The sequence below is a fragment of the Cervus elaphus genome, chromosome 11 (assembly GCF_910594005.1).
Source record: "Cervus elaphus chromosome 11, mCerEla1.1, whole genome shotgun sequence".
Taxonomy (NCBI): domain Eukaryota; kingdom Metazoa; phylum Chordata; class Mammalia; order Artiodactyla; family Cervidae; genus Cervus; species Cervus elaphus.
In genome coordinates this window covers 14,317,611-14,339,897 of record NC_057825.1, presented here as the reverse complement: position 1 = coordinate 14,339,897, position 22,287 = coordinate 14,317,611, and the positions used below count along the sequence as shown (strand labels likewise).

Genomic DNA, 22,287 nt, shown 5'->3' with positions numbered 1-22,287 from the left:
AGCTCCGGGTTTTCACCAGGGTGTACAATTTACTGTTTAGCTCCGTGAAGCTGCGAATACAAGGCTGAAGCCATTGTGGAGCCTCAGGCCACACTCTGTTCTTTGTGGAAACATCAGGAGTAAATCAGTCTGCAGTGTGGCTGGCTTGTCACCTCTCATACCAAAGGATGAGGTGAGCTAAGCATCTGCTCCAGACTCATAACAGTACAGATTCTTCCAGTAAAAATGTCAAAACTCCAGAGTCACCCTTCTCCATCAGAGACACCCCTGGGATCAGCCCAGGTGGTGACATCCGGACTTGACCAGTATGGTGAGGTGATGGCTTCCGGGCTCTGGGTTGGGGACGGTCTTGGGAGTGAAGACACGCAGATCCTCACTCAGATCAACCTGGGCCTTCACCGCTCTGTGTACAAGCGAGAGGTCAACTTTCCATGTGGCTCTCGGAAAAGATACAGATGCGAAGGCCCATAGAGGGGGGTTGCAGGGAGGAGGCTAATAGAAAAAGTGAACTTTTGCTTTGGTTTCGAGAAAAAAAAAAATTCTCCAAAAGAACAGAACGGGTTCTATTTTAAACTTATATCACAGCTCCGACTTTTAAGTCAGAATGATTGCAGTTTGGGGAGAAATGTCATTCTAAACAAGGAAATGGAAGCAGAAACAGGAACCCATCCAACCTCTGGAAGAGGAAGTTCTGGTTGGCCAGATCTCCGGGGGCCAAAGCCTCTAGGAGGAGTAGGGCAGCTGAGGAAGCCTGGGAGGAGCGGTCAGCCAGGCTGACGTGGGGAAGCTCCGCGCTTAGTCACTTCTGTCCTTGGTTCTCAGTCTGGGGTCTTGAGCCCGTGGGAGAAACAATGACACGCATTCGCGCTGTCTAATAGCTGGCATTTTTGAAATTCCCAGAGAGGGCTGTGGAGGTCAGGGTGGAGGCGGCTCTGGGTGTGCTGGAAACTCCAGGCTCAGTGAGGGTAGCAGACACTCTAACCTGCAACCAAGGCCTCGCTCAGGTGGGAAGCTGTCTACTCCCCATCCGCTGTCTTGTTCTCAGCCTCTTGGGGCCTCAGCAGAAAGGAACCTGAAACAGTCCTATTACTCCATTCCCCTGTCTAATGATTCAGACACGTCCATGAACAGCATCCGTGAGCCCAGGGAGGGCCACCAACCTTCTGACAGTGGGACAAAGGAAAAGTCAAGGTCACTCTTATTAGTGACACCTACCTTCCAACAGCGAAAACCGTCAAGCCGACGGTAATTTTCTGCTTGGCATAATAATCATCTAAGACGGCTCTGTTGTAAGTGCCTTCCCACACCACAGGAGCCTTCCAATCCGTCATGGTCACAACCTCGGGGCGTTTACTGGTGACAAAACAGAGTCCATGAGTCAGGATGGCCTTGCTAAGGAGGGGCAGAGACATCAGACAGAAAACGGGTCAGCCATGGCTTGTGGTGACTGTCCTTGAATCCTGACGGGAGTTTGACCCTGAACAGTGATGTGACATCTGCAGCATTTTCTGGGTGATGGACAGGAGACTCTGGCCCAGGTGCCTGGGGACTGCCTTAGCGGGGGCCCTAGAAGGGTCTTACATATACAGCTCATGCCCTCTGTCCCCCTTTCCTGCTTTCCCTATCCTCATCTTCCTTCTGTATCCCACCCCCATCTCCCCAGCCCCTTCCTAAGCTGCCAGGGGCATCTTTAGGCATTATTTATCCCAATGGGTGCCATCTGACCCAGAGAAAGCCCTGATGCTGGACGCAGAGTGACATTAGAGCTGAAAGAGGAAGAAGCTGTTTCCATCTGCCTTTTGCCAGAAAGGAATTTCTGGTTGTAACCTGGGTATAGGACTAAGGGGTTTCTGGTGCTTTTGTTCATTTGACATACAAGGAGCAGACGGTCACTTAAGAGAGGATCCTGCAGGCTCACAGCGGCCAGGGATGGAACACGGGGACCCTGGCTGTCACCTCTCTCAGATCACGTTTCCTCTTTACAAAGCTGGGGGTGGGGGAGGGTGTGTTCTGTGCACTCAGCACACTTGAAAGGGGCTTGGCAAAGCCAACACAAACACAGGAAGCAGCGTAAGAGCAAAGACAAACCAAAGAACTGTAAAGAGTAAATGCAGAAAGGCTGCGCTGCGGCTGGGGCCCAGGCCAAGGCAGGAATGGCGTGGGGACTCGGCTCCAACCCCGTTTGTGTTTGCAAATGACTGCCCTTCCCTGGCGGGAAGTGGAGACCAAAACACAGTCACTTAGAGCAACCCTGGTCACACAAGGACCCCGCCGCACTTCAGCCACTGCGGGGACAGGGCCAGTGACTGAGGCAAAGCCTCGGTGGCCCCATCAGGCCCCTGCTGACTCTGTGCCGGTGGCCTTGGTGAGGCTATGGAGGAGATGTCGGCAAATAGATCGGCCCACTGAGAACTTCCTCCCTCCCTCACACATGGGTGGAGAGTGGGTTTTCACAACACTGCCCCTCCACCATGGCTGAAGCTGAGTTTTTTCAGGGAGGCTGGGCAAGGCCAGGTCACCCCCTCCTCACCCCAGCCCCCAGCAGACCCTCGTTCACACCTCCTGTCCCTCCGTCACCAAGCTCTGCGGTCCTCCTGTTCTAGAACCAACCAGGCCCTCCCATCCCCTCCCGGTGCCCTGCAGCAGGCCTGCTTCCCTCCTCCACACACAGAGTCTCCTCCAGAGACGGGGAGGGACACTGCTGGGCCGGCCTCCCCACTGGGTCTTGTCTCAAACCCCACAGCCCAGCTCTCCCTTCACACCCAGGTATGTCAGCGGCGTGTCTGCACCAACCTGCATGAAATACTTTCACACACACACACACACACACACACTCTTTCTCAGATAGTCCTTGCAAAAGCCCTGTCATGTATTATGTTCTTTGTACAGATAAGAAAACCAAGGCTCAGAAAAGCTTGTTGACTTGTCCAAGGCCAAACAGCTAAAGGGGATAACTAGTGTACCCTGGATACTTCCTATAGAACAAGCCACAGTACCCAGGGCTTCACCCTTCAGAGGAAGCTGCTATTTTGATTCCCGTTTTAACAAAGCGGAAACTGCAGCACAGAACTGTTAAATAACTTGTTGGAGGTCACACAGCAGCTAAGGAGCCAAGCTGGAATCTGAACCCAGAGAGTCTGACTCGGGAAATCCATGCTCCGAACCACTGCATCTATTGCTTATTGTGTTGGATATTTACTTGCTAGGCTGACGAACTAAAAACCAGGTCTGTCATCGTTTCCATTCAACTTAGATATTTCAGCATTTTTATCAGTACAGATGAGAAATGAGCTTTTGTATTTTGTTTTTAGAAGCTTATGGGATGCTTTTAGTCATATAAAACCCCCAGCTTTGCTGAATGACTAGATTTCAAACCAGAAAAACCACACAAACATACACACACACACACACACACACACACACACACAGAGGCTTATTCTATCACCACTATTTCTGAATGTAAACCCTCCCATGTATTGTCATCTCACCCATTGCCATTTGTAGTGTAGCCTGTCAGGGATCTCTTAGCCATTCTGACCCAACCCATTAGCTAAGCCATGCAGCTGCGTGTGAGCTGAACATCTGGTGAGAGGGCAACATTTTTAAGAAAGGGAAGAGAAAGGGGAGGAGGAAAAGGAGGAAAGGATGGTATTCGTATTCCAGGCATCGGGGCTCAATCCTCGGCTTTCATTCTTTCACTGAATCCTCACAACCACTTTCTAGGGTGGGTGCTGTCATCACACTAATTTCACAAGTAAAGAAAGCAGGGGGTTGGAGAGTAGGAGAAGGGAACTACCACCTAATCAACAGAAGGGGTCAGACCAAGGCACTAAATCCCTCCAGGCACTTCTGCTAAGTCCCTGCTCCCTGTCAGGCCCCATGCTGAGCCCCGAGATCAGGAGAATGAGACCTGCCTACCCATCGAGGGTCTCAAAGTCCTGACAGGTGGCCAGCCTGCCACCTGCCACTCTTCCACTGCACGACCACTCAGTTCTACACCTTCTAGAAAGGACTGAGTCAGGACACCAATGTCCAGTTTGGTTACTTGATAGGGAAGATTCCTCTGAGCAAGGAAAAAAAAAATGTAGTAATATTAAAAATTAATGTTTCATTAAAAATTAAAATTTTCTATTTCCTAGCTGTTAATTATTAAATTCCATTGGCAATTCCCACATGTCAGCGACCCTGACTAAGAAGCCAGATGACAGGCTGAAGAGGCAGGCCTGAGGGGAGGATGAGGGGGTGGGAGGATGGTTGAGATCAGCTTCCTGGATGAACCTCCCCCACCCCAACCCGGGAAAAAAAAATAAATAAAGAAGTGACAGCAGGCAAGCTACACATGTGTAAGACCAAAAGATGTCCAAGGTCACCAAGATGGGGCTCTAAAAGGAGGAAAAAGTGCCAGGAAAGACGGAAAACTGCCCAAATGCCTTCTTTCCAAGCAGCACACCTGCTGTGTTACCTCCGCTTGTCAGGTTCCCCAAGTACAGGCCAAAGGTTTCCCACAACATAGAAGGGCCTCCATAACCCAAACATACACCTACCTAGGTATTTGGTAGCATTTACACCTTATGTACTTATTTATGGGCTTACCAGGTGGCATAGTTGGTAAAGAATCTGCCTGCAATGCAGGTAATGCAGATTAGATCCCTGGGATGGGAAGATCCCCTGGGGTAGAAAATGGCAACCCATTCCAGTATTCTTGCCTGGAAAATTCCAGGGAAAGAAGAGACTGGCAGGCTATAGTCCATGGGGTCACAAAGAGTCAGACTTGACTGATCATGTGCATACGCTTATTAATGGGAACACTGTGGTCCCCAGGGGCTGGGCAGAGGAAGTATTAAAATTCTATGAATCAGGCAGCAGTTCACGAAAGATGTAGCATGCATACAGCATGTTCTTTACTGGACTCCTTCCAGGCAGAAGGACAAAGACAAGAGCTGTGGGGTGGCAAGAAGGAGATGATGTGGGAAGAATTTTGGAGGAAGAATTAACAGAACATGCTAATGGATTAGACTGTGGGATGGATGAAGGAAAGAGTGAAGGATGAATTGGAGAGGTCTCCTGGACTCTGACTTAAATAGGAATGAGAAGAACGGGGGTGGGGTGAATCAAGAACTCTGTGAGACACACAGACAGTTAGACATAAGCGGGGGCTCAGAGAAAACCTTTGGACTTAAGATGTAAATGTGGGAGTCATTCTCCCATGGATGGTATCTAATGCCATGGAAATGGATGAGGGCACATTGGAAGATGGAATAAAAGAAAAGAGATGAGGATACTGGACTCAACCTCCAGAAGCTAATATTTGAGGCCTGAGAAGAGGGAAGGGCCCCATTAAGGAGACTGAGAAAGTAGGAGGAAAATTAAGAGAATGTGATGATATGAGGCTAAGAGATATTGATATAAAAATGTATCTACAATGTACTTAACATGCTTCTGGTAGTTTACAGAAAAGGATACATTTCTATAAATATGTCATCTGTGAATTCAGTTGTTCACCTTTCATTCATTTATGCAAGAAATATACTTTAGTGCCCTGAGAAGGCTTAGATTTGGTATCACTACAAATCAATATTCTTTAAATATCTGCTCATCATTCATTTGGAGGACAATGGAGAGAGTGACAGCTGCTGGTTGTGATCTGTTTCTCTTCTCTGACCAGACTAATGCAGCCCTGGCCCCCGCCTCCAGGTCCCCCTCGGCAAAGCAGAAGTACCACAGTGAAAGTGTGCTACCCTCCTTTGAAGTAAGCTTGGCAACTAATCGTTAACTCATCTAGCTGACCATTGGGGGGGCTCTCGCCCCCGTCACACACACACACATATACCTAAGGGACTTATCAAACCACGGTGCTTCCATATTCTTACATTTCCAGGAATGGTTTAGCATCTCATAGATGGCTACCCTGTTGTCCAGCTCCTTAAAGGATACCTTGGGGGGAGGGTGGTGGAGGTGGGGGAAGAAAAATTCCCATCCTTTCACACTGGCATGGATCCTTTGTCCCAAAATAAGAGAACTTGCCAGAACACATTCAGTCTTTGCAGAGCCAAGATCCCTCATGCTGTCATAGCTGCTGTTCTCCCCTGATCCTCCTCCTACCTCTACCGCCACTCCTGCTCCTTTTCAGACTTCTCTTCCTCCACTGGCCCTTTAAACGCTGATGTCAGACATCGGCCTGGTGCCTCATCCAGGCCTGCAGATCCCATTGCTCCTCTTCCTACATATCCACCACCTATCTTCTGCCACACTTGGGGCACTGCTACAGACTATTATGTCCCCCCAAAATTCATGTGTTGAAACCTAAGGGGTGGAGTCTTAGGGATAGGATCAGGTCATGAGGGTAGAGCCCTCATGAATGGGATTAGTGCCCTTAGAAAAGAGGCCCCTGAGAGCTCCCTCTCCCCTTCTACCACGTGAGAACACCGTCATGAATACACTAGGAAGTGGGTCCTCATCAGACACCACCCCGTCTGGGGCCTTGATCTTGGACTCCCCAGGCTCCAGAACTGTAGGAAATACATATTTGTTGTTTATAAGCCATCCAGTCCATGGTATTTTTTTATAGGCCTGATGACTAAGATAGGCACCCTATGAATCTCTGTCCAGTGGCCCCACAAGTTCCTGAATCCATACACATCCCTAGTTGAGCTCATCACCCCTCCCCTTCACCACTTCTAGACCCTTTTCTGGTCCATGGCACCACCACCCACCGGTCTCTCAGGACTCACAGTCATCCTGGACAGCTCCCGCCTCCCTACTCCCCAAACCACTTCCTTCTAAGTCAGGCTGCCCACAGCTCCTTAATCAACCTTGGCAAACACTAGTTACACGTCTAGAGCCCCTACAGGACCGTGCACTTCTTGAATATAACCATGCTGATTGATTTTTCCTGTCTCCTATACCTAATACAATGTCTAGTACAGAATTTTTTACCATGATTCACAGTAAGAAATACATCTCATGTCAAAAACACATGCACATACACATATACAGAGAGGCAAAAATCCACATAAAAATACCTATCTTTCCTCAGGTGATGCCCCCTGGTTTTCTGTTGATTTCAATTTTTAAAAGGCTGCTTTTAACCCATTCAGCTAGTTTCTGAACACATTAATGGATAGTGACCAGTAGTTTGTAAAACATCATCTTTCCTCAGGTGATGCCCTCTGGTTTTCTGTTGATTTCAGTTTTTAAAAGGCTGTTTTTAACCCATTCAGCTAGTTTCTGAACACATTAATGGATAGTGACCAGTAGTTGTAAAACACATGGGTGTTTGATAAACATTTGTTGTATGCTTGCTTAAAGAATGTGCACATGGCCCTACAAGCTTCTGTAACATCACTGCCATTTTACAAATCAGTTAACTGAATCTCAGAATTTTCTTGCTCTGACTGTAGCTTTGTAGCTTTCCATAGTACCCTGTGGCCTATGAGACCCCCTTCAAGCCCCAGTATTTTGTGATTCTTCTGCTGCCATTGGCTGACTGCTGTCAGAATCATTGTAGTTATTGCTCAAACAAATAAGTCAAGATAACCAGACTCTCAAGTTTCTCATCTAACCTGGTGTAAAGGTCTAATAGATGCTAAGTCTCTGTCCCCCTAGTCAGGGCTGTTCTCCATGGCACTGTTGCCTCCATAGCCCCTGCCCCTTTATGCTGAGCTATGGATTTACTGGAAATGGGGCGATGCTTCTTTTCTTACAATGGGTTGAACCAGTCCGATAGCTTAAGCTTGCTTTCGTCTTCCTTTCTGTGTTCCTTTTCTTCGTCTATGTCTTCATCTTCTTCGTGGTAACTGTGGGTCATACACACAAATGGAAAAATAAGCTGAGGAAGGCAAGGAGGATGACCTATGGTATCAGGATGGTGGCTGAGGACCTTACAAAAATGGGTTCCAAGGCAGAAAGCATGTGCACCAAGTGAATGTCTGGAGAAAGGTTCATGATACTAAACGTTTATTCATAAAGATGTACTTTTGTTGAAATGGTGCAACACTCAGCTTGCTTATTATCCTTCCAGGTCAGCACAGTTAGCAATTTAATGACCCAACAACCATCAGGTTATTTCAAGAGGAGGGAAAACTAATAAAACAGTCCTCATAAAAACATTTTAGTTTATGATAGGCTTCCCTGAAATCCCAAGTTTAGCCTGAACTTCACTCACCCTCAAGTTAAATGGGGAAAAAATAAAAACATGACCACCAAACTTAATGCCCCAGTCCCAACCATGAAATAGAGGCCTTGTGTGTTTCCAATAAGCCAGAAATACAAATGACTGAGGTCATGGCTGTGAAACCATTCTATCTGGACTCTATAGCATTGGGTGGATAAACAGATCACTATGCGACCGCCTTACCCATTGTTAAACCATCTCGGAAACCACCAGCCCTTCTGAATGCTGCTGCCACCAACTTCTGGGTTTCTAAGAAATGAGAAAAAACGAAAAACATTTTTAGAAAATGAGGCAGTCCCAAACGGGGGGGGTTTTCCAAACTCTTTTTATGGCAGGTCATTTAAAATTTTGCTAAAAAGTCGCTCATTTGTAAAATGAACACAAGTGACGCTGCTGTAGCTGAATGGGAGAGGATGAACCTGACACAACCTAGATCTCCCCTCCCGTGGGCAGCCCCTGGCACTCAGCTCATCCAGGGACCCCCACAGAGAGAGAAGGAGAAAAACGGAATGACAGAGTGGGGTGGGGGGGTGGGCGGATACTAATCCATATATCTGAATCCTGGGTCTGCCGCTTACTAGCTGAGTGACTGTGAGAGGACATTTTCCCTCTCTGAATCTTGAATTTTCTCCTCTGAAAAGTCAGAGATAATAATAACAACAAGAAGAAACCTACCACGAGGGTGGCTTTGAAAACTAAATATAAGTAGCATACACAAAAGAACTTTCTAAGATGAAAATTACTATAGCAAGTTGGAGTCTTTAAACAAAATGGTTCACACTTCCAAGAATGATCTCTTTGGCTAAATGAGGAGAATCTGAGTTGCTACAAAGGTCAGCAGTGACGGACGCAGGAAATCCGAGGATCTGTGAACCAGAAAGAAGCTCAACCAACTGTAATTAGAAGCCACTTTCACCAGCGCATACTGACGTGTCTACACTCCCTGTGAGAGCCTCTCCAGGGTTGGGGACCTTCTAGAAGAGGGAAAAGAAACGGAAACCAGGAAACAATACCCTCAGTTGGACAAATAAGGTGGTGAGGTATGAACAGCATAATAAAAAAGAAACATGTTTTAAAGCCCATCCCATCACTCAAGAAGTGCTTGAAGTGGATTATGATTAAGAAAGCATGCTGCTGCTGCTGCTAAGTCACTTCAGTCGTGTCCGACTCTGAGCGACCCCATAGACGGCAGCCCACCAGGCTCCCCCATCCCCAGGATTCTCCAGGCAAGAACACTGGGGTGGGTGTCCATTGCCTTCTCCAATGCCTGAAAGTGAAAAGTGAAAGTGAAGTCACTCAGTCGTGTCCAACTCTTAGCGACCTGATGGACTGCAGCCTACCAGGCTCCTCCATCCATGGGATTTTCCAGGCAAGAGTACTGGAGTGGAGTGCCATTGCCTTCTCCGTAAGAAGGCATGGTTATAATAAATAGGGAAAAACTACAAGAACAAAAATGAAGCAAGAGGAAACAAACATGTTAGTCACTCAGTAGGTATGTTCACATGACCTTGATCATCTGAGCCACTCTGGGAAAATAAAAGTTTTACCTTTATTCTTGTGACTAAGATACTGGTTGAATGGGTTTGAGCAAATTGCCAAGGTCATATGACATGTAACCATAAAAGCCAAGATTTAATACCAGGGGAGAAATTATATCAAAAATGAAGGTCAAGGAAAGTACAAGCAGTTGAACATAATACTTTGCTCTGAGCTTCCTGGCAACCAAGCCAAAGATTGAAAAATCAACGCTTGTAGAATCCTCGAGGACAATAATAACAATACTACTACACCACACACTAGTTCATCAGGAGACCCAAACTTTTCTCCTGATCCTTTATCACAATGAAATTTCTTGCAAGGGTCTTTATACAGCATGTGGTGGGTAGCCTAATGGACAATATCTACCCTGATTTTTTTAAAAGCAAGGCAGGAATGTTCTCCAAACAAGACTACTTGAAGAGATAGATACTTGATGAAAAGCAAGGACAAAACATGAGTCATGGCTCTAGACAGAAAAGACTAAGGGGCTAGAGGAATACAGTCCAGACTCCTGAGACCCTTCCCCTCCATCTGTGACCAGAGCAGTGTCACCACCTGCCACGTTAAGAAGGGACTGTAGGGGAGCCAGAGCAGGCAGGGGGAGAACCCCATAGATACCTAGAATTAAAAGCACTTACCTTGATGGGTTTATCCAGAACAAAGAGCCTTCTGGGCTAAAAGCAATGAGAAATAAAAATGTATCATATTACTTTTAATTCAGAAAAGCTATTTTGCAGCCATTATCACTGAAGCCCCAGGCCAAATTGAGAGCTTGGGTTTTGGCTACGCCCAGGTTTCCATTCATTTCACACGCTAGCAAAGTAATGCTGAAAATTCTCCAAGCTAGGCTTCAACACTATGTGAACTGAGAACTTCCAGATGTTCAAGCTGGATTTAGAAAAGGCAGAGGAATCAGAGACCAAATTGCCAACATCTGTTGGATCATAAAAAAAGTAAGAGAATTCCAGAAAGACAGCTACTTCTGCTTCACTGACTATGCTAAAGCCTTTGACTGTGTGGATCACAACAAACTGTGGAAAATTCTGTAAGAGATACAAATACCAGACCACCTGATCTGTCTCCTGAGAAATCTGTATGTAGGTCAAGAAGCAACACTTAGAACCAGACATGGAACAATGGACTGGCTCAAAATTGGTAAAGGAGTATGGCAAGACTGTATATTGTCACCCTGCTTATTTAACTTAAATGCAGAGCATATCATGAGAAATGCTGGGCTGGATGAAGCACAAACTGGAATCAAGATTGCCAGGAGAAATATCAATAACCTCAGATATGCAGATGACACCACTTTTATGGCAGAAAACAAAGAGGAACTAAAGAACCTCTTGGTGAAGGTGAAGGAGGAGAGTGAAAAAACTGGCTTAAAACTCAACATTCAAAACACTAAGGTCATGGCATCCAATCCCATCACTTCATGGCAAATAGATGGGGAAACAATGGAAACAGTGACAGATTTTATTTTCTTGGACTCCAAAATCACTGCAGATGGTGACCACAGCTTACTCCTTATAAGAAAAGGTATGACAAACCTAGACAGTGTATTAAAAAGCAGAGACATTACTTTGCCAACAAAGGTCCATCTAGTCAAAGCCATGGTTTTTCCAGTAGTCATGTATGGATGTGAGATTTGGACTGTAAAGAATGCTGAGTGCCAAAGAATTGATGCTTATGAACCGTGTTGGAGAAGACTCTTGAGAGTCCCTTGGACTGCAAGGAAACTCAACCAGTCCATCCTAAAGGAAATCAATCCTGAATATTCATTGGAAGGACTGATGCTGAAACTGAAGCTCCAATACTTTGGCCACCCAATACGAAGAACTGACTCATTGGAAAAGACCCTGATACTGGGAAAGATTGAAGGCAGGGGGAGAAGGGGATGACAGAGGATAAGATAGTTGAATGGCATCACCGACTCAATGGACATGAGTTTGAGCAAACTCTGGGAGATAGTGATAGGGAAGCCTGGCGTGCTGCAGTCCATGGAATTGAAGAGTCAGACACGACTGAGCGACTGAACAAGAATGAGGTTTCTACCTTCCTTTGAGATAAAATCAATGACACCAAGGGACTTTGATCACTTCTAGATTACTCAGAACAAGGAGTGGTCAGAAGATCTCGGGAGAATCTCAAATCCTAGTTCAAAAAAATAAATAAATAAAAGATGGCCGCTCTCCATTGTCCGCGGTGGCTTCGCTGAGGGAGAGGCTTCCCCGGACGGCTCCCCTCTTGCTTCCTGGTGGGGAACACCATGGCCCAACCGTCCCTTGCCCAGGATTTATCTTCCCCCCAGAAGACCAGTGACTGCAGAGCCGGCACCCCACCATCTCAGAGCCTCCTCAAAGGGGGAGCAGCCTCAAAGGGCACTTCTGAGGCTAACGAAGGCAGTGAAACCATCTGAAGGCATCTACAAGACTGGACCAGTGACTGACTCCTCAAGCAGACCACCTCCCCCCATTCCACAAATACTTGCTAAGCGTGTGCCACATGCCTAGCGCTGGGGATGCAGTGCTGGCTGAGACAGACAGAGTCCCTTTGTGTCCTTGTGGTACAGACAAGCTAGTGGGGAGGGCAGACCCTATACACACAGCTACAGGACTTCAAGCTCCAAGAAGGGCTGTTAAAAAAAAAAAAACAAAGCATAAGTAACTAGGAGCACTTAACAGGAAGACCTGGAAGGCTTCCCAGAGGAGGAAACAATGTTTTAGCTGAGTTCTGAAAGATGAATAGAAATCCAGGGGAAGAGAAATTAGAAAGAGTGTCTCTTGGAGACCAACAATATATACGCAAAGGCCCTGAAAAAGGAAGGAGGCATTTAAACGTGCAAGGAAATAAATGGAGAAGTAACCAGAGGTCCCCTCGCTGTGGCCTGCTCTGGATTTTGCCCTTGAAGAGTTTTAGGCAGGAGAGGGACGGGGTCGTCTCTGCAGGCAGTATGAGAGTAAATGGGGTGACTAGTCAGGAGGTGTTGGCAGCGGTCCGGGCCCAAGTCACGGCAGCCAAAGAGATGGAGAGCGCAGAGTGCACTGACTTGAGAGATACTCTGGGGGAAAAGGGATAGGACTTGTCGTACTGGATTCTTCCACTGTTCTGCACATGGAAGCTGTGCCCAATGGTTAAATCTTTCTTGCTTCCTTCTCCCTGTGAATATAAGGGATAGAGCCTGGATAGAGTTCTGGACCTGGGTTCAGGCACCTGCCCTGGCTCTGTACCTGTCTGGCCCTAGCTGCCCTCATCACTGAAAAAAAAATATAAATGACTAATACTTGTTTCAGACTCTGCCTTCTGCCCCTGCTGGGAGTCCATATCTCTTGACCAGTGTGAAATGCACGCCCTCTTTCCACCTACAGTTACACTTCTGAGCTCAACACTTGTGGACCAAGTTCTAATGTCTCTTGTTTCTAAATCTGTTTATTGATCTGACAATATTCATAACAGCTAATACTTGGCAGGGGACTGTTCTAAGCAATTCACATGTATTAACTCATTAAATCCTCACAACAATCAGCAAAGGAGGTTCTATGCTTCCTCAGAGGCACCTAGGCATTAAGTGGTTTTGTCTAAGATTGGATTGCTAGAAGAAACAGTACTTGAACCTGGGGAATCTGACTCCAGACCTGACAAGAGGCGGTTAGGAAGAAGGGAAAGAGGAGGGGGAAGGCCCTCTGCAACCTAGCACTCAGACCCCCCCCCAAGTGCTTAGGACATCAATTTGTAGAGTCAGTCTTGCCATCTTGTTCCATCTTTTAAATTTGCCATCTTGCCCTTTTCACCCTCCCCTCCCAGAGGCCTGTGACATTTCAGGTCCCAGCAACATATTCATATTCATCCTTCAAGGCACAATTCAAATGCCCCCTCTCCTGTGGCTTCCCTGGTACAATCTGAGTAGAGCGACTGGCACATAGTAGCTGCTCAATAAATATTTGTAAATGAATGCCTCTCCCCGCCAAAGAAACAGATCGCTCTCTAAGTCAAACATAATCTTTGCCTCCTTGAATTCTCATGGTTCCTTTTCTCTCCCTCTGATATCCTTCCTTCGCTTTGCATTGTTGATATTGATGTACACATCTGCTTGCTCCATCTAGAGTTTAACCTCCTGAGGGTAGGAATTCCCTCTGCCTCACCCTGTATCCCTCACAGCATTTGGCATGAACAACCAGCTCAAGAAGGAGCCCGGACAATAAATCAGATCTGAGTTCCAATTAGAACTTGAACATAAATTCACTGCTAAGTTATTTCACCTATTCAGTCTCCATTTTGTCTCTTAACAAATAGGAACCCTCAACTGAAGGAAGGGTTGTATTGTGGGTCACAGAATAAGCTATATTCAGACAGCCTCAGATCTAAATCTTCCAGAAAATGTGACCTTGCACATTCACGTTTAACACTGTGGAGACTCAGTGTTCCTCACCTCGATACATAGACTATGTGGACTAATACTTAGCTTGCAGGGAAGGGAATGCCTAGTACAGTTCCTGGCACATGCGAACGCTTAAAAACTAGTAGGTACCATCATCAAAATCACCTTCACCATCATTACTTTATCATAAATGTTTAAAGTTTCTTCCATCTCTAAAATTCTAAGATTTTTTTTTTCATCCAACCTCATATCAAACCCTGTCCTTGATGACATTTCAGGATGCTCTATCGGTAATAGTCTCTACTAATCAGTCGATGTGTTTGATTGCATTACTTTAAAATCCTTTTTAGCTAAAGTGCTGCCTACCTGTCTAAGGTGAGTGCCCTCAGCTCACCTCACACCATCACAAGACCAATTCTCAGGGTGGCAAAGAATCTGTTGCCTTTTAAACCTCTTGCAGACATTCAAATAGATTCCCCACGTTGAAGAATGATGTGGCTGCCGTCTGGGTGCCAGACTATGGCCCTGAAGAGCAGCCAGAAGCTGCTCTAGTTACTATGTAGAGAGTGTACCCAGCACGGCAAAATAACCCTCTTTATGGGAGGCCAGTGCCAATATGCACATTTGGGCCTTTGGCTCCCATATTTTAATTTTGTGAAGTACCCAAAATTTGGAAGTGTGACTCTGGCTGCAATTCAAAACGCCAAGGTTATCCAATCAAGCATTCAGAGCGCGAATGCTCTCAAGGCTACCTACACAAGCATCTCAGCTCAGGGCAGGACCCCAAAGGACGCGCGCTCTTCTGTTGGATTCTTCCAACTGCTGGAGCTCTTCCTTCTATTTGCTAAAATTCCCTGTCTTACCTCTGAGCAGATGAAGAGAAGGTGGTGATGATGGTGATGGCAGTGAACGATTACTGAGTGCACTGCCCTAAGTGCTTTATACACAATAACTTATTTAATCCAACAGCCCTATGAAGCAGGTACTACTATTATGCCCATTTTAAACAACAGGGAAACATTGAAAACCAAGGAACAGAGTGGCGAAGTAGCTTGCCCAAAGTCACAAAGGAGGTAAGTCATGGCGCAGGACCAGCCCCGGGCAGCCTAGTTCCAGACTCCAGCCAGGATACTTGCTCAAGCCCTCAAGTAACGGGAGCTCCAGGGTCCCTGCATCCAACACTGAGTCATCTTTTCTTCGGACTAAGTACCCACAGTTTCCTTCAATTCGAAAGACCTGGTTTGTAGGCCCCTTTAACATGGTCACACTCTAGCTTGTCCTGTTTCTTTTAAAATGAGTTGTTCAGAATGCAACAATAATACTCCAGAAATGGTTAGGTCACCCTGGGGAAAAACAGCTCCAGAGTCTAGCGATTCCTCCTTCCACTGATGTACCTGAAGGTGCAGTCCCTTTATAAGTAGACAGGACAGCCCTGCCAGCTCATCAAATCTTAGAATTTAAGAATTGAAAGCGACATTCTAATGTTTAACCGAGCCATCATCTTGAACTTGGGAAGCTACTAAGACACTCCACCATGAAGATATCAATGGTGACAAGACAGTGCTCCTGGCCCAGAGTTGTACGGTGGCCTTATTTATTTATTTGTATTTATTTATTTTTAATTGGAGGATAATTACAATATTGTGTTGGTTTCTGCCATACACAAACATGAATCAGTCATAGGTATACATATGTCCCCTCCCTCTTGAACCTCCCTCCCACCGCCCACCCCATCACACCCCTCTAAATTGTCACAGAGCATTAGATTTGATCTCCCCGAGGCATCCAGCAAATACCCACTGGCTACCTATTTTACATATGGTAATATATGTTTCAATGCTGTCCTCTCAATTCATCCCACCCTCTCCTCCCCTCACTGTGTCCACAAGTCTGTTCTTCATGCCTGCATCGCCTTTGCTGCTCTGCAAACAATTTCATCTGTACCATCTTTCTAGATTCCATATGAATGCATTAATATATAATACTTGTTTATCTCTTTCTGACTTATTTCATGATGTATAATAGGCTCTAGGTTCATGTACCTTTAGGTGTAAAGTGGCCTTTTTGAAAGAAAGGCTGAACTGTACTGATGCCTCTTAAAGTCAAAACCATTGTGCATTTTTGTAGCTGCCTGGGGAGACTTCTTTCTGTCAGAAGCCTCTCCAGCTGGAACCTCCGAGGCATTATAGTTTCTCAAAACACAGAAGCAGCTCAAATATTTGAGGTGAGTCCACGGATGAATTTGAAAACTCAGAAATATTTCATTCATTTTGTTTTCCAGAGTCAAAAAAAAAAAAAAAAAAGACAAAGCACTCAAAAGTTTAGCCAGGCACAAATGAATCACCAGCGACTCAAAGTGTATTTTGCAGCAAAAGTCAACAACTTTGAGTAGTTCCTTTGAACTTTGCAAATATTTTAGGACTGCAAAAATCAGGGTGAACTTCTCGTGGAATTCCTGTCTGAAATTTCCTAATGTAATTTCCATATCTGGTCATATAAATAATTTAATATGACATTTTGATCTTAATAGGACCTTACTGTTTCTGGCTCTAGCCTGCCCAGAACTGCAAAGTTATATAAAAATTGAGGTATTAGGAACATGGCAGGAAGAAAGATAATTAATTACTTAGAAAGTGCTTGAAGATCTAATGATTTTAAAGATAGTCTTTAAAGTCTAGGGCTCAGGGAAACAGGAAGGAAGGAATCCTAATTTTAATTCAACCTGGTGACTTGACTGATGGAGATGTTCATTAACATCACTTTATCATGTTCCATAATTACCTGTGGATATATTCCCAAAACACAACAATGACAGTTGAGACAACCAGCATTGACAGAATCACTTTTCCTTTGACATTCATTATCTTCTCCTGGGAAAAGAAAAGAAGAGGGGTGAAAGAGATTAAATATATCAAGAGTGGGATATGATTTTTATTTTTTCAAGAAATGTTTCTACCCATATCCTTTCTAACAGGAAAAGGTGATGAATATTTAACAAGCACTAAGTGAGCATGTTCTGGGCTTCCCCAGTGGCTCCGCAGTGAAGAATCCGCCTGCAATGCAGGAGATGCAAGTTCGATCCCTGGATGGGGAAGATCCCCTGAAGGAGGGCATGGCAACCCACTCCAGTACTCTTGCCTGGAGAATGCGATGGACAGAGGTGTCTGGTGGGCTACAGTCCATGGGGTCACGAAGAGTTGGACACGACTAAAGGAAGTGAGCACACACGCATGCAAGGAGCAGGTTCTAGCTTAAACTGCATGGGTCTGCAATGGCAAATGAGCCAGTTCAGCAAACTAATGTGGCCACCTGGGTTGCAAAAGATGCTAAGGCTACTTTGAGGCTCAGAGGGAAAGTTTCCTGAGTGTTCACAAGGTCCACCATGGGCGTAGGAGAGGGTTTACTTATTTTTATTGGAGTACAGTTACTCTAAAATGTTGTATTCATTTTCACTGTAAAGTCAATCAGCTACACATATACACATTCCCCCTCACTTTTAGATTTCCTTCCCATTTAGGTCACTGCAGAGCACTGAGTACAGTTCCTTGTGCCATACAGTAGGTTCTCATTGGTTATCTATTGAATACCCAGGAGGATCTGTATGTGAATCCCAATCTCTCAATTCATCCCCTCTCGCCCCTCCCCCACTTGATAACCTTAAATTTGTTCTCTACATCTGTGACTATATTCTACTTTGCAAACAAGTTCATCTGTACCATTTTTCTAGAGTGAGGGTTGAGCTAAATGGTTCCTGCGGATGCTGGCCTCCTCTGACTTGATAGCCCTGCCTCTCAGCATGTGACTTTGGGGAATCATCAAGTCCATGGCTCTGCTGCCTCTGATATCCTAACTATGCGCTCCCTCATTCAGAGGGGAAAACAATCTGGTCTTTTACAGTTGAGACTCAACCATTTCCCAGGTGGCCTTTCCCTACCACACCCACATAGCTGGTGCACGGTGGGTACATAAATATTTCTTAATTGCTGCATGAAATTGTGATCAAAGGGGGAAGGGGTGCAGGGAGAGAATTACAGCTTGGGAAGTACTTTGATTTGGGTGGTTGGGGAAGGGTTCACTGGGGAGATGACTTTAAAGCTTCCCATGGGGTGAAGATAGGATGGAAAAGAAAGTACCATGAGAAGGGATGAGAATATTTCAGAAATAGCATCTATACCAGGCTGACTAGAGAAAAACCTTCCTGTGTGTGGGAAAAACAAAAGCAAAAAACCTGGACAAGAAAAAAAATAGTGCAGTTGTCCCACTTGAGTGAAAGAGAGGGGGTGGTGGTGGTGATGGCCGGTAGTCAGAAGGTGGGCAGGGGCAGTCAGAGGCTGGAAGGGCATGGAAAGAGGGCAGGGACCCACAAAAGCATCTGAAGCTGAAGAGTCACCCAACCCATCTTCATTCAGAGAGACCCATCTGGGCACTGGGTTTGGGGAACAGATAAAATGACAAGCTAGACCATTCTAATTGCAACAGAGGAGAGGGGCTGGAGACTTCCCTGGTGGTCCAGTGGTTAAGAATCTGCCTGCCGACGCAGGGGACAAGGGTTCGATCCCTAGTCTGGGAAGATCCCACATACCGCAGCGCCTGAACTCTAAAGCCCTCGAGCCACAACTACTGAGCCTATGTGCTACAACTACTGAAGCCCAACACGCTAGAGCCTATGATTCACAACAAAAGAAGCCATCGCAATGAGAAGTCTGTGCACCACAACTTAAGCGTAGTCCCTGCTCACCAAAACTAGAGGAAGCCCTTGCATAGTTTAAAGGCCTAGGGCAACCAAAATTAAATAAATAAATTTTTTTAAAAAAGAGGAGATGGGCTGGCTCAATGGTTGGTTTCATTCAAAACATACGTTGGAGAGAGAATTGATAGGATTTGGCTGGTAATTTAGTCGTTAGCGATGAAGGAAGAAATAAGGTTTCTGCTTAAGCAGGTAGGTTGTAGCATTTAGTCAGATTGGTTGGAGGAGGAATAGGCTTGGAGGAAAGTAATCATGAGTTCCCTCTTGGATGTGTGAATTTCAAGGAGCATGTGAACACCTGAATGGAAACTCATAGGCAAGCCGGAACTCAAGTCTGAAGCTCATCAGAGAGGTGTGGGCAGGCCGTGCAATTGGGGAGTGTCCATAGACCAAGGATGATACTTAACATGAAGGGAATAAATTCAATTACCAAGGAGATAATGGAGAGAGACAAAAGGGAAGGAGGAGGGCCCTGGGCTGAAGGCTAAAGATGACGACACTCAAAGGCAGGTTAGAGAAAGGGGCGAAAAGGAGAGGACCAGCAGGTGGAGAAAATGTGACAGTAGACATCTGGGAGCCAACGTCATCGCCTTGGTGAAACCACTGGTGGAGAAATGGACAACGTGGAGTCAGTCAGGCTCTCCTGTCCCACTGTCTCACAGCCTCACACCTTGTGTTCTGTAAACAACAATACTGCTTACCTTGGTAGCACTGGGCCTGTGTGCCTACTTGGCCATGGGCCACTTTTGTCTGTCTGAGTATATCAGTAGTCTTTGAAGACTTGCTGCTGGGAGAGAATACACATGTCTGCAGTCCCTCCGGCTACTTGAGTCTCCTTCCAGCTTCCCTGGCTGTGCCTTATCTACCCTTGGTCCAGTGAGCTGTGTGAGTGGCAAGACACCACTCGCCACCCCCGACCACCAGCATAGCCCCCTTTCTCTCCTCCGGCTCCCCCATCACCCTGTTCACATTGCTGCACGTATCACCTCGGGAGGCAGCTCACGTGGCAACATCCACATTTGGCTCCATCTCCTCTGATCATTCCTATGAGCTTCCTGAGGGCGGGAGGGGCATCTTCTTATTCAATCCTGAATCCCCAGTGCCCTCAAAGAGCAGAGGGGGCCGTCACCTAGTGAGTGTGTGAAATAAAGTGAGAAGGTACCAAGACAGTCCTTCATGGGACAGGTTAATCTCTAACTATTTTCAAAGAGGGTTCTGAAATGATTCCTGGCTTGGATCTCCTGTGCTCCATCACGTTTATTATTATTTTCTTTTTCCTCCCTACTTTTTAAACAACTTTTTGGCCTCGCCGAGTGGTATGTGGGATCTTCGTTCCCTGGCCGGTGATAGACCCTGCACCCACCCCCTGCATTGGAAAAGCGGATTCTTAATCATTGGACCACCAGAGATAGTCTCTTCATCACTTTTATTATTAAATCCAGTTAAAGAAGAGGAAGTGTGGGATTACCAGCCATGACATTTCTTGCTTAGAAAGTGAACTCTGTTTGGAAATGGAAAAGCCAGGGCTGAACTCAAGGTCATAACACACCCTCCGGCTTTCAGATATAACCATAACCGGTGGTGTTACAGAGACCATGAGAAGACAGACCTGCTGGGCCACAGGGACACCTCAGTCTGAGCTTCTTCCCTGTGAAAACCTCGTGAGCTGGCACACACAGCCCGGGACCCAAGGCAAAGTTACAAAATGCAAAGGAATGCTTGCAACTCATCCTGGTTGCTAGGAAAAGCCACTTGATTTCTACGTCAATACCACGAGCATTGCGTGTGAGGAAAGGCCAGGGTTTGGAAACAAACAGGTCTGGACTGAGACTCTGGCCACCCCGCTCTGCTGCTATGGTCCCTCCCAAAGAAGCGTGGATGGTGATTAGAACACAGGAGTCTGGGAGTGAAGTAGGGATTTGTGACATACAAAACCAGCTAACCCCTAACATGTTGCAGCTTCTCAGACCCTCATCCAACTCCAGCAAGCTCTGAAAACTGAAAGCCTGTTTATAATTCAATTGACATCCAGGCCCTACTGATGTGAGGCTATTTATAATCTTTATCCCTCTCAGTGAGGCTGTTTAAATGTTTCTTTGCATAAATATTGATGTATTTTGTTATGTGCTGCTGCTGCTGCATTGGGACATTACATAATATATGATAAATACTCTGCATACAAAAAAAAATTCTGAATTCCAACATATTTGGCCCTAGGGATTCAGAAAAGAGACGCTGGACTTGTAATGGCTCATATTAGATAAGTTTCCTCGTCTCTAAAAGGGGGATAAAAATGGTGATGGTTGCAAGAGATGGCATCTGTAAAATGTTTAGCATTGTGCCTGGCACCCTTTAAATGCTTAAAAATTGCCAGTTCTTCTTACTGGTGTCCATAAAATGGGCTGTTGGGAGAATCCAATGAAGAGAGCAAAGTGCCTGGTACTCAGCAAAAGCTCAAAACATATTTGAGAGAAAAGAATAAGGGTTTTGGAATAAGAACATGCTAAACAATAAAGTGCAAACTGATGCAAATTAGGGACTCTGAAGGTCTATCCATCTGTTCCGTGCTGCAGCCTGATTAAGAGCTCTTTGGAAAGGCCAGACAACTTTGATTTTCTTTGATCAAGCCCCAGCCATCTGAAGCTTTATCAACCCCACCTGCTGAGGATCAAACACAAATTTTCTCCCAGTATAAGAAATGTTAAACACACAACTCTCGTGGTAGAGAACACTCATACCTATATCAGGGACACCCCCTCATCCCCTCTCCAAATGTAGGTGTTTGATTTTTTTTTAATCTCAGAAATTAGCCCCAGAGACAACTCTTGAAGCCCATTTTTAATATTTTTCTTATTTTTTAAATTTTGGCTGCTCTGGGTCTTCCTTGTGGAGCACAGGCTTAGTTGTCCAGCAGCTTGTGGAGCCTTAGGTCCTGGACCAGGGATCAACCATCACCCCCTGCATTGGAAGGGATTCTTAACCACTGGACCACCAGGGAAGTCCCTTGGAGCCCATTTCTTTCTGGATCCTATCAATGACTTGAACCTGCTGACTTTTTGCTGTGGTCAGGTGTCACTCTTGTTAGAGACTCACAGTTGGAAGCTGCCCAAATGAGTCAATCTCGAGTCCTTCAGCAAAGCACCGGCGATAGAAGGGTTGGCAGGGTGGCCAGTGGGTCTTTGAAAACATTTTCATTTTTCTTTCTGGATAAGATGAGGCATTTGGCAGGCAATGTGGTCTAAAAGCCCTTCACTGATGTGTCTGTCTCTCAGAATTTTCAAAACTGTGTCATTCTGAAGACGTAGTTGACTATCTTACCCACCAAGTAGGAAATGTGGGCTTGCTTCTAAATAGCCCGTTTAAGGGGTGCAGCATAGAATCAGGCCCTGTGTGTGCTCAGTTGCTCAGTTCTGTCTGACTCTTCGTGACCCTACAGACTGTATGCTCCTC

The 22,287-nt window shown here is 45.8% G+C and overlaps 1 protein-coding gene across 5 annotated transcripts in view; it reads right to left on the bottom strand.

Moving 5' to 3' along the window:
• GGTA1 (glycoprotein alpha-galactosyltransferase 1 (inactive)) overlaps window positions 1-22,287 on the bottom strand; it is a 73,031-nt gene that overhangs the window by 5,632 nt on the left and 45,112 nt on the right. For 3 of the 5 annotated variants that reach the window (XM_043916964.1, XM_043916966.1, XM_043916967.1), the window contains 5 exons: window positions 16,872-16,960; window positions 10,351-10,386; window positions 8,357-8,422; window positions 7,704-7,796; window positions 1,216-1,353 (listed from right to left, as the gene is read on the bottom strand). In XM_043916964.1, coding sequence (XP_043772899.1) covers window positions 1,216-1,353; window positions 7,704-7,796; window positions 8,357-8,422; window positions 10,351-10,386; window positions 16,872-16,951 — 413 coding nt within the window. In that variant the 5' untranslated portion in view covers window positions 16,952-16,960. The remainder of the gene's footprint in view (window positions 1-1,215; window positions 1,354-7,703; window positions 7,797-8,356; window positions 8,423-10,350; window positions 10,387-16,871; window positions 16,961-22,287) is intronic. The other 2 variants (XM_043916965.1, XM_043916968.1) reach the window with 1 other exon arrangement.